This window comes from Anser anser (genome assembly GCF_964211835.1).
Source record: "Anser anser genome assembly, chromosome: 2".
Classification (NCBI taxonomy): Eukaryota; Metazoa; Chordata; class Aves; order Anseriformes; family Anatidae; genus Anser; species Anser anser.
In genome coordinates, this window is record NC_139721.1 from 130,007,332 (window position 1) to 130,019,574 (window position 12,243).

At 39.3% G+C, this 12,243-nt stretch overlaps 1 protein-coding gene across 1 annotated transcript in view; it reads left to right on the forward strand.

The window, feature by feature from the left end:
* Positions 1–711: 711 nt before the first annotated feature.
* The window catches only part of MACC1 (MET transcriptional regulator MACC1), a 36,880-nt gene continuing 25,348 nt past the window's right edge, over positions 712–12,243 (forward strand). Inside the window, exon 1 of the mRNA XM_083825697.1 lies at positions 712–926. Coding sequence (XP_083681823.1) covers positions 924–926 — 3 coding nt within the window. The 5' untranslated portion in view covers positions 712–923. The remainder of the gene's footprint in view (positions 927–12,243) is intronic.

Genomic DNA, 12,243 nt, shown 5'->3' on the forward strand with positions numbered 1-12,243 from the left:
AGCTTCATCTGTGAATCTTAAATGCCACAAAAACACTGCTAGCAAATAAAAACAGGACAGGAAAATCATTTCTTCTCCAACTCCCTGTGACAACTCTGCTTCAAAGGCCATTTATCTTATCTCTCTGTGGCTATGATCTTTGTCCCTCTAATCCTACAAAACGCTGAAATCAATACTGCAGCACTTGCAATAAAATGTTTAGGAAAACTTACTATTTCCTCAAGGTCACAGAGCCCAAAAGGAAATATTTATCCCTGAATGTCTCAGCCTCACCTCAACGGTAGATATCTTCTCAGGCCATTGCCACCCCTTGTTCATTTGTTTCCTCATACCCACTTGTCTGATTACCTTACATGCACAGAGATGCCCAAACCGGTCCTACAGGTTCATGCGATTTTGGTCACTGTGTTCTTTGCCTGTAAATCTAATTATTTCCAGCCTCAAACTTTATCAGAAAACCATCCTTTGTCCCCCTCCCAGGGTATTCTGCAGACCTGCAACGTGACATGAAAGTACAAAACCTTAACCATTTTCTAGTGTCTTATAAGGAATGTACATATCCTTTTTCTTTTCCATGTGTGCCTATCTCTCCTCCCCAAGGCGAAACTCCCACACCGCCTCTCCAGGTTTCAGGTGTAATCATAAACTAGCTGAAGGCAATTATGGGTAATGTAGTTCCTTCGCTCACTGCTGTCTGTTTGCACAAGTGGTGTCGGGTACCTGCTAGACTGCAAGTTCCAGCAGGCATTGCTCAGCACCCCTAAGGGACAGGCACACGCCAGGTGTGCTCACAGCAGCTAACCAAGCCCTCAGCACACTGGAATTTTTCAAAGCTGGAGCAAAAAATAGGTGCTCTTTCAACAGTGCTGATGTCCTGAGCCACGGCTTAATTTGGATCTAGGAGAAGGCTTATAGTTTCCAGAATGGTGAGTTGTTTGCTTTTCATTTTTTCTTTCAATATTTTTTTATTGCTTCTGTTTAAAATACTTTGGAGAGTCTGAAAGACTGCAGTAATTATTAACCTGCTACTAATGCTGTAGTCTGCTGCCTTGTTTCTGGACATAGCTATTGCCAGGTACCTCTGGAGAAGGTGCAGAACCTGTGTACGTTTTGGGTTGTGTGATATTGTACCCTAGGGTGGTCTGGGATGTTTGGAGGAGGGCACCATACTTGCTAAGTGCTGGTCATTGCCTTTCCTGGGAGCATAAATAATGGTGAACCTCTTACAACTTTAAATCAGCTGATTTTAAGCTGGCCTTCTGTGTCTTTCTTCTTTTGTGAAATAAGACACGACTGGTGGGTGGGTGTGCATGTGCAGTGCTTTTATTTACCAATTTATTTTGTTGTTGCTATTCAGTTCTGTTTTTCTTTAAGCACTATATGAACTGAAGTATTACTGTTGATGTATGCAGCAGTTGGACTGGCCCCTAGCTTTGTGAGTTAGAGATCTGGAACATGCAAAAGGGTGCTGAACACCACATCGCCATCCTCTCTGTTAACAAGGCAGCTATTAGAAATTGGAAAAATAGAGTTTAAGTAGCACATATACTTCTGACCTTTAACATATTTGTACTGTATTAAAAGGATCCTTGAAATGTAATATCTCTAGGCTAAATGCAGTCAAATGTTTACAGACCTTGAACAAACTCTCTTTATGGCTAAAAAATGACAAGTAGAGCTGGCCAGTCTGTTTAAAAAAATAAAAAATAAAATTCCCACCCCCCCCAAACAAACAAACCCAACCACACATTTAAATGAAAGACAAGGGAGAAACAGTTCTTGTTCTCTTCCCACCTGCTGTTGCTACTCCTCTGATAACACCTCTGCTTTGATATAGATTTCCTTTTTAAGGGAGACTGCTCAAAATCTTAAGAACTTGAGAATAATTTCTGGCTGCCTTCACTACGAAATGGCAATAGGTATCCTACTAAGTAAGGGAGGGAGGGGATCATTATTACTGGGTAGATCTTAGGGAGGCACAAATTACCACACTGGCAACACTCTCCCTAGCCCAAAACCATGTATTTGACAGAGGTTAACGCGAAACACCCCAATGCAGAGCTTACACATTAAAATTAGTTGCACAGTGTCTGTGTTGGTGGGTGATATACAAGGGGCTTTACAGCACAAGTGCAAGCTGGGTATTGTCTTCCTGGAAGCCATAAAATAGTGTTTACCTTGGGTACATTAAAAACAAGGAATATCTATAGTCATATCCACTAAACTATTTAGTGCAACGATATCCTCTGGGAATGTGTTCAACAAGCTAATTATATGTTGCAGTAGAAGGCTTATTGAGTATTAACATGTTTGGTTTAGAATGTACCTCTTCCTGCCTCTCTCTCTCTCTATCTCCCCCTGCCTCTGTATGTCCTCCCCACCTCCTTACAAGAATGGTTAATTGGGTTCAATTGCACTATTTGCTGTTATTCAGCTTCCTTTTAATTCTTGATCATAGCGACTTTCAACTTGTGGCCAAAGAATATCTGTTAGGTGGACCGTCTCTGAAGGGTTTCTATGAAGGTATCCTATGGAAGGAAAAATTTTGAAATTCACTATGTCTCAAGTCAGATGCCTTTGCTTTCTCTTTTCCAGAGCAGATAAGCTTCTTGAGAAACCGCTCATGTTCATGCTATTGTAAACTTTGTTGTGAGTCCCTGCAGGGGAAGTTCACTCTTGAAAAACAAATGCAAAATAAGTGGATGAAACACCAAAACACATACAGTGGAGGAATATAAGTCGTGCTACTGTAAAAGCCATGAGTCTGAATTCAAAGAACTGGTTAGTCAACCCAATCTGATGGTCACTGAAGGATCTCCTGTATGAATAACTGAGCTCTCTGGCAATGGCAGCTGAGGCATATCAGACTTCTGCACCACAAATTCTATGTGGTGTACTTGGATGAAAAAGAAAATAAATAAAAATCATAGAGTAAGCATAACTCTGCCTGGAACTGTAGGAAAAGAGATAGAAGAGCCTATAAGATACTTCATAGGATCCTAATTTACCTCCCAGATCCCATGGTGGGAAATGGAATGTGGTTGGAGAAGCAAAAAGGAGCTATGTCAACAATGTCCCTTTCCTGATATTTCCATAGTCTGCTGCTACCACTATAAGCTTACTCTAATTTGACCTTACATCTTTATAATTTCTACTTCTTGCGTGGAAGCCTTCTCCACTCATGCTTTACCCTCTTTCTTGAATTCTTTTCAGTCCTTCTTCTTCTACTCTGTATTATCAGTAGACAGTTTTCTCAGAAACTGAACTCCAGAGTAAAGTCGAGGCCATGTACTAATATAAAACATATATACATTGGTTTTGTAATATTTTCCCATATTTTCATCTGCTTCTAAGTACAGCCCAGTATCTTATCTGCTTTCTTTGTATCTCTGGACTTCAAGAAAACATCCTTATTAAACAGTCCAGGATCATGCATAAACTTTTCCTAAGAAACTACAGTTAGTTTAAAACTCAGTCTACATGAATAATTTTAAATGGCTCCTCCAAAAATGCCTCTTCATGTGCTTATCTGCAGCAAGATTAATCTCATGCTATCCAGTTTATTTAGATTTCTGGTAGTTATTTATATTCTGTCCTAGCATTAATAACTGAAGTAAATTTATTTATTTATTTATTTATTTTATTGTGAGCAAATGCTTTCACTTCACTTTTCACTGACCTTACCTTCCCACCCTCAAGAACTTTATTTAAAGTGCCTGCTATGTGAGCATAGGTACTGATGTACCTGCCAAGGAGTGGTAGCAAAGCTGAATGAGGGTTTTGAACTACTAAAAACTTCAGCAAATTGAAGCAAAGTCTTATAGGCTGCAGCAAATGATGTTTTGGATTCGTGGTGATGGGGAAGAAAAGCTTTTAGGTTTGGATGTGTCTAGGTATTCCTTTCAAGGAATTTTATAGGAGGTGTGTGCTGTAATGGTAGGAGTCCCTTTCCTGCATGAATGAACTTCACTGTTTGAGCCAGTCTGCTCAGGAGGAAGCCAGCTGATAACGTGGTTGGAAGTTGCATTATGTACCTTTGGGTGCTGCCTCCCTCTTACTTTACGGGTGACTCTGAAGTATGGAATGCTCTGGAAACCCAGTGAATATTCTGGCAGCCTAGAAGAGGCTCTTCTAAACCTTGTGATATGTACTTACAAAAGACTCTGGATGACAGTTACTGGAATCAAAAATGTAAACAGTTCAATCAGCCATTTTCTTTAGCTTGCTCAATGGGAAAAAGACCTCTTCAAGTTATCAGAGGAGCTCTGTGAATCCAAGTACTTAATAATCTTTGTATTCCTCTTTACAACATACCTGTGAGATGGGGAACTTCCATTTTACTTTCAGTAAAGTCTTGCTTTACATTTAAGTTGCTCTAATGGCTACCTGCTGTTAAATGGCATAGTCCCACTTCTTGTACCTTGCCATTACTTCCCACAGACCAGCACAGGTGAACACTGACTCATTGGTGCCTGGGCCAGCTCACTCTAAGACCAGATAAGTAGCAGTGTTGATGCAAAGGAGGAGTAGGACTGCTGTTTTCTGGAGCAGCCAGACAGATGGCATCCCCAAGAGCAGGCTTAGCCTTAATCACAATGCTGGATGAACTTGTCTCTTGCCTAATGTCTTTAAAAACTTGGGGGATTTGACACTAGCTCTATCCCAATCTTGCTCTGAATGAATTCTCTAATGTCTCTCTTTCTCTGGAAGCATATAATACTTACCTGTTTTAAATGGGAGCTCACAAGTATATAAGTTAATTCTAAAATATTGGCTCTTACTTTAATTTGCATTGACCTCTAGTTAAAAAGTAATGGTATTAATTCAGTTTACACTTTAATTTACTAGTCTAAATTGCTAACAACATCGATTGTCTATTGTGCCAGTCCTCTTGCCATCACACCAAAGCAAACAACTCCTTGCCTATTGGCTGTATCACAGAGCATTCATGTAACGACTTGATGAATTGTTGGAGTTCCCACCTGAGCCTAGATCTGTCAAGAACAAAAATTTCACCAGTAGACTCAAAGCTTCTGACCTATTGCTGGAAGATCCTACAGCCTTATTTCAATCCTATAATCTAATTGGGATCAAACCTTGGGTATGTATTTACAAGGAGAAGAAACTGTATTTCTACATATGCTAAGCTGCGTAATTAAAAGGAAATGACTTTGTCTGAAATAAGTAGGGAGAGGGGTGGGGCAGCTGGCAAGACTTTTAGGTCGTTTGTTTTTATTCATAGGTGATCTCATGCAATAGCAACTCTGAGTCCTGGGGTAAAGCCTGCAATTCAGTGATCATCTTTTTGAATTCCCTCGCTTTGATCCACTAGCCCTAATTTAGCATATCCTCTGTAAAGGTGGGGGATGCAATACAGCAAGGAAACAAGAATTCTCCGTTTATTCGTAGTACTGTCCTAATTTCTGCAGCATAAATTGTCACCTGTTGCTCCATGTGAAATTATAGTGCCATGAAACTGAGTAATAGCCGTTTGTTCTTCTGCTCAGTGCGTGCATGCGTGCTTCTCTCTCTTTGTTGTTGTTGGCTTCCCATTTGAAATTTGGTCTGTTTAACTTGCTTCCTGTAAACTGTATACAACTATCGAGTGAAATGAGCAATGTGACAAATACATTTGTAAAAATGCATTAGCTTTCTAAGGCAACATCTAACAATTACCAGCAGAAGCAGCTGAGAACTGAGGGTGGGGGTGTGGAACAGATAAGCACAACCCAAGACGAGTCCCTTGGCTTTCCATACCTATGACAAACTACAAGCTGGCAAGGGGAGAAGCTGCCCGGTTCTTCAGCTAGATGGTACATAGGCCATGGATTACACTAATTGAACAAGCTCATAAAGCCCCAGTGTTAAACTCCATATAGCTATATGGACTGTAGGAGAAGCCAGCTTGGCTTTCCTGGTAGGATATCAACTTTTTTTTTTTTTTTTTTGTGTGTGTGTGTGTGCTCAGAAGCATCTGAGAGGGGTGCATGAATCTAATTCTAATCAACCTAACATAAGATCATAATTTATCTATCTGATCCATGGAGAGCAAAAGGTGCATATAGTGGCTCCTGGGTTACCTGTGCTCTGGCAGGCAGCAAGGCACTTACTGCTCTGCCAGCTGGATCCCTCCCACAGTGACTTGCTTGGCTTGCACCATCAGGTGTCTGCTAATGTGGCTGCTGAGCAGAGAAGCGTTGCTAATCTGGAAAATATGTAAGAGTCCTTTGCACCTTGGAATTCCCCAGTGTGTTCTTAACAGTCGTGATTGTACACCAGTCACAAAACACAGTCAGGAGGTACTGTGTACACTACTGGTGTGCTCCCCCGAAAACTTTTTTTTTTCCCTGAGAGTTTTCTTGCCCCTCGTGTTATGTATCATACAAGAAACAGAAGAACAATTTGCTTGAAGGCTGTGCTTATTTTTTTTTAATTAATTTTTTATAAAGTAATAAAATGTCAGACTTTTTAAGTTTGACTACTAGTCAGCTGTTCTACACAATAAATGAAAACGTGGAAGAGAGGAAAAAAAATGGTGTGTATTTATTTATCTACATAAATCAGTAATTTTCTGCTACCTGTTATATGTAACTACCATTTACTTGTATGCAATTTTGATAGGTGATTTCTCCTCATAGCTGAAAAGTGAGGCCAAACCTAGCCATGCCAAAGGCTCTCAGGAGGTGTTACGAATACTTGCCTTGTTCTTAAGTTAATTGCCTTCTCAGAGTGTGAACGCTTTGGGATAGAGAAGGGCTCTTGCGGTATTTATGCAGTGACTGTTAAAGCCCTGATCACAGTGGCAGTTTTCTTCCCAAGGCACCCAAACATCCTGTGCTCTGTCACTGGTTTCCTGTGTGGTCTGGGACAAGTTGTTTGGAGCCAGATTTTTTAAGGGGCTTAGTGCTTGTTTACGCAGTTCTTACGGTAGGAGTGGAAGACACGGGAATGTGGCTATCAATCTCTTTGTGTTTTAGTTTTACATCTGTAAACTGGTCTATCTCCACTCCCCCCACCCCCATCCCTGCCCTTCCTTGTCTTGTGTATTAAACAATCAGCTCCTTGTGACCAGGATGTGCTTGCTATATATTTGTACAAAGCTTAGCAGAGGGATGCTGTTGCAGCTAGGCCTGCCAAAATATAAATGAAAAAGTAAACCAAAACCCTAGTTTGGATCCCACCATAATATAAACATCAGCTCAGGGTCTCAAGATTGGATGTCTCTAATAATTTCAATTCAATAAAAATGTATTTAGCTTGGCACAGTAATAGCTAGGTGAAAGTCTGCGGCCTTGATTCTGCATAGGGAGAGTAAAGATAATTGCTTTGTTTCTTTTGGCTTTGAAATCCTTGAATAAATCAAATCTAGCCATTCTGAAATAAAACTGGCAGCTATAGGAGCTCCCAGCTTTTGAACTTCTATGCCTGTTGCCCTCAAATATATGTCTCAAGCCCCACTCCTCTTGGAACAGGTAAGTTTGGGCAGCTGAACTGCCTATACATTTCTTGGGTGGCAAATTGACTCTCTCCTAATATGGAGAAAGTGGAGCAAAAGCTTTTTTTTTTTTTTTTTTTTTTTAACATTGATCTCTAAAGAATATTAAGAGAAAAGTATTTGTGTGGACATTAGTGATTCAGCATACTGAATGATGATGACAGCCATTGAGTTAGCTTTGTAAAAACTTGCTAAAATCAGTAGTGTGAGGTGAATTTAATGATCTCACCTAAATAACGTAATCTGACAACTTTCAGAACAGAACAAACTGTTCTATTACGTTTGTCAAGGCAGTTTGGGCGTATAGTCATGGTGTGAAGCTGAGCACAATCTGCTGTAGTTCTGCGAATCATAACTTGCACCAAACTCAACAAATGTCTTCTCATGTTGCTATTGATGAACTACTGACTGATACTTCTTTTTTTTTTTTGGTGGGTGTGGATGGCTGTGCAATAGCTAGTAGAAAAACACTACAATATATAAAGTTTTTTATGCCACAGTTAATTCAGATTTTGAGCAACATTGTGCACATTTCTGCTTATTGCAGACTGAGTTACTATACAAATAAAACTCTAGGCTGAGATGTTAGTAGCTGACCTAAACTAAGTTAATGCCTACACAACATTTGGACAATGCGACTCTGCAAATACTTGCCAAATTAAAGTTTAGATGAAGCTTTGGAAGCAGAATGTATCTCCTTGGAGCTTTGATTTTCATACCTTCTACTCTTCTTGCTCTCTGTAATAGACTGCTCTCGGTTGGAGAATCCTGTGTTCTGCAAATTTCTGCTTCTCATCATCAATGACTTGAAACACAGAAGGATTACCATAAGAAGGGGGCTGAAAATCTCATGTGATAAATTGCACAATCAGGATTACATGCATCTGTAGCAAAGAGATGTGACAGGAGTCTCCTGTAACAACAGCCAAGGAAAAAAACTTCTTAAACAAAGTAACTTGCCATCACAAGGTTGTAATGCAAAGTGTGTTTGGTTTGAAGTTGATAAGTTAAATGTTCAAATGATATCTCCATGTTTTGACACTTGTATACTTTAATCAAGGAACCCCTGACAGTGATGACAAGGATACATGTATAACGATAGGAGTGAGTTGTTTGATCTGAAGTATTTCAGCTGCATTGTACATGTGCTCTGTATGTTTGCTTCTATAGAAAAGGTATAAAGTATGAGACTTCATTTAAAAAAGTGTAATTTCACATATATGAATCTGCGGTATTTCACATAACACATTTTGAACCCTTATTATCTGGAGCAGTAGGAGCAGGTTAAAGGTGCAAAAATCCAGAGTTCCTGCAACGAGATGAGATGGGTAGGGAAATGTTTGATCATCAAAGGCAGCAACTTCACAGAAAAGCTGTGAATTCTTCCTTCTACAAGTGGAGCAAGGACAGTAAGCTTATAAAGACGATGCAAACAAAAAAAGCATTTCTTTAGGGGTGGCATTTGGAAGAGGTTGCTGCACAGGCTGAATCCTCAGAGTTAACACATGGCAGATACCTCCAGCTTCCCAAATAAGAAAGTCAAATACTAGAAAGCTATTAAACTGAAATCTGGGCCACAGGTATATTCCACTTGTAACCTTTTACCTGGTTTCTTTCAATGTGAAGCAAATGTTACTATACTATTGCTGACCAGACTGAAAAAGGCCAGTTAGAGGAACTCCAGCTCCATGAAGGCAGTGACCCCACACAAAATGGCCTGTGCTGGTGCCTGTAGGGCCTCTGAAGCCTAGGCTAAGTGTTCCTTCAAATCTGCTGTAGCCAATGTATGAGACGCTATTGGCAATTTCTCCCAGCAGGTAGTAATTGGCCTCCTGTTCTGGAAGAAGAGTATCTGACAAGCCTCAACACTTGGCAGTGTATAAGAATTATCTATTAAAGTAATATTTGTGAAACTAATGCAGCTTTGCATGATGCTTAAATATCCTAGTAGTACCAGATCAATTTTCTACAACTTTTCTTTGGTAATAGCCTATAGAGCTGGAACCAGTGGAGATTGGAGGTAGGGTGCCTGTAGCAGCCTGAGTGGTAGGGCTGTTAGAAAGAGAAAGCTGGAGCTGTGTTGTTGCTTTTGGGGGTGAATAGAGGCAATAAGAGGTTAAAGGCAGCATAGGAATGCCTGGGCAAAAATGGGGGACTTTTCCTATTTGAATAGTTTCAGAGGTCAGCCAGCTGCCTGTGAGAACCTCAGGAATGGTTTCTGCCATTCCTGAGAACTTCAGTGTTCTTGAAGTGTTTTCAGTGGGTAACCCTACCTGCAGCATTAAAATATATATATATATTTTTTTTCTGGATGGGAAACCTAGCTTTCCACTGAGGTATTGTATCCATGCTAAGGGTATGTATGACAAAAGGGAGAACTGCTGGGAAAGACACTGCCGTGCAATGGAGAGAATGAAGAACGTAGAGACTGGAGGAAGAGGAGAACTGGAACAACTAGCTCACACAATACTTGTTCTCACTTTTTCTCTTTGAAGTATGACTTTGTCACCACTGCATAAACATAGATGAGATTGGACGTGCTATTCTAACAAGCAGTAAGAAAAGTATAGATTCCCTCTTCTCAACATAGAGGAGCAACTTGTAAAGCAACAAGATTTAAGAACTAAATTTTGACATGTAAGAGCATGGAATTTATTGGGAGCTTGTTGTCTCAAATCTTCTTGAATTCAACTGTTTCCTTAGAGTAACATCCATGGAGATACTGTAGACCGATTTTTACATATAATAGAATTGTTCCTATTCCAGATTATAAAACTACCAGCAATGTTAGAAGCAGCCCTTCCTCTGTTTTCTTATGTAGCACTTCTTAATTCTTCGTCTGAAATATGTAGTCTGCTGTGATCAGAGATGGATTCTTAAATGGGATCTGATATTATGTGGCAATTTATCTTCCTCTTACTTTTTTTTTTTTCCTGGATCATTACCACTTCAGAGTCTGTTTCTATTATTTCATATTAATCATATTATTTCAGTAAAAGTATGACATTTTTAACAGTACTGTTGATAAGAAGTAGTTAAGGGTACAATTTAGATTCAAATGTCCTTCATTAGTAGAGAAATTACCCATTTAAACATAAATTGCTTTACATTTAAAAAGTAAGATTACTTAAGAAGTTTTTTTTTTTTTTTTTTTTTTTTCTCATCTTGGAAAGAGCATGTATAATTGCTATGTAAAGGGAGAGTCTGCAGTATAACAAGAGGTACTGGGTTTGGTTTTTAGAGAACAGAGTACGTTTTTATGAATTCCCCTCCCTTCTTCCCTTCAAAATTGACATTTCAGCAAACAATGTCAAAAGTAACTGCAAAATATTGGCAGGTGTAACATAATGGACAGCTCAGCCAGTTACTAGCAACACAGGCACAGATGTTTTAAATGAAATGACATCTTACTGCCAGAGAAAGTTTTAGCCAAGCTTTGGGTACTATAATTGCCATAAAAAGCAACAAAGAAAATGTGAGCTTTCTGCAGTATACCTTGGAAAGTGTCACAGTGATTAAGACTCCATCTTAAATGCTCTCTTCAGTCTGTTTCTAAAGTGCCAAGAACTATCAAACAAGTTCTTCAGTCAAAGCAGATCAATATATGAAAAACAGGCTTTTTTTTTCTTTAATATATATATAATCACAATCTGTCAAGCATATTATTTGTTCTGTCACGTATTCCTGTCTCTGTTATGTGGTCAGAAGTAAAGCAAAATGTAATTTGTGGTTGTGCTGAAGAATGATTATGCTTATGGTTATTAACTTTTTAAGCTAACCTCTAATGACAGCCAGAAGAGTCCTTGCCAAATGGATTTACGTTCTTCTACTATGTTTAATACAGTTATTTTCTTGACATGGGTAGCTGTTTTAGTCATTTGTTTCCACGTTGAGCTTCTTCCATCATTTCTATTCTCTCTGTATCAATCTCCCCTCATATTTCTTGGGAGAGCCAGAAGTGTATTACTTGATTTCCTCCCCTGCCACATCTGCAGGCACTCACCTCAATTTCCAGAAACCAGAACACCAGAGAAAAGGTACTTCATACATGCCTAGATATCAAGCTGAATTTATTTTGAGGTTCACATCGCTTGTTTTGCCTGTACAACCTTTTGCTGTCCAAAATAAAGTGTCGACATGTACCCAGACAGGTACAGCAGGCAATCCAGTTTCACAGCTGAAAGTTCAAGATTGGGTCCTGGCACAGTGTCAGCAACATTGCTTTGTTGTATCAATTTTAGTTTGGAGTAGGAAAAACACATGCAACCTTTGCAGCCTATCCAGCTGATACAGGTGCTTAACATGATTTGTTAATGTTAATTGTAATTATAATGTTAAGAACTTAAAAGCATTGTGAGTGAGTAAAATGGTGACCCTTCTCTGCAGGTGGATTCCTTGGTACTTTGACTTAATGCCATGAAGAAAGCATAATGTTTGTATGGTTTCTGTTATCACATTGATGGTCCAAATGAGACATATTTAAATGTTGAAAGTCAAGAGGAATTTTTCCCCTGCCTGTGCTCAGCCCTTAAGTTAAAGAGTAATTACTTCTGTGAAACATGTAACTCAGTGAATGTCAGTTCATAATGGAAAACTAGTTCACAACTTGACCTAGGTTTGATTTTCTGGGAATTGTTATCCTTAACTTGCTTTATGGGTGGCTAGTGGATGTGCTGTTTTCTCTATAAAACTGTAAGAGTGTTAAACAGCAAGACGCTACCAAAATTCAGTCTTTGAGGTAGAGAAAG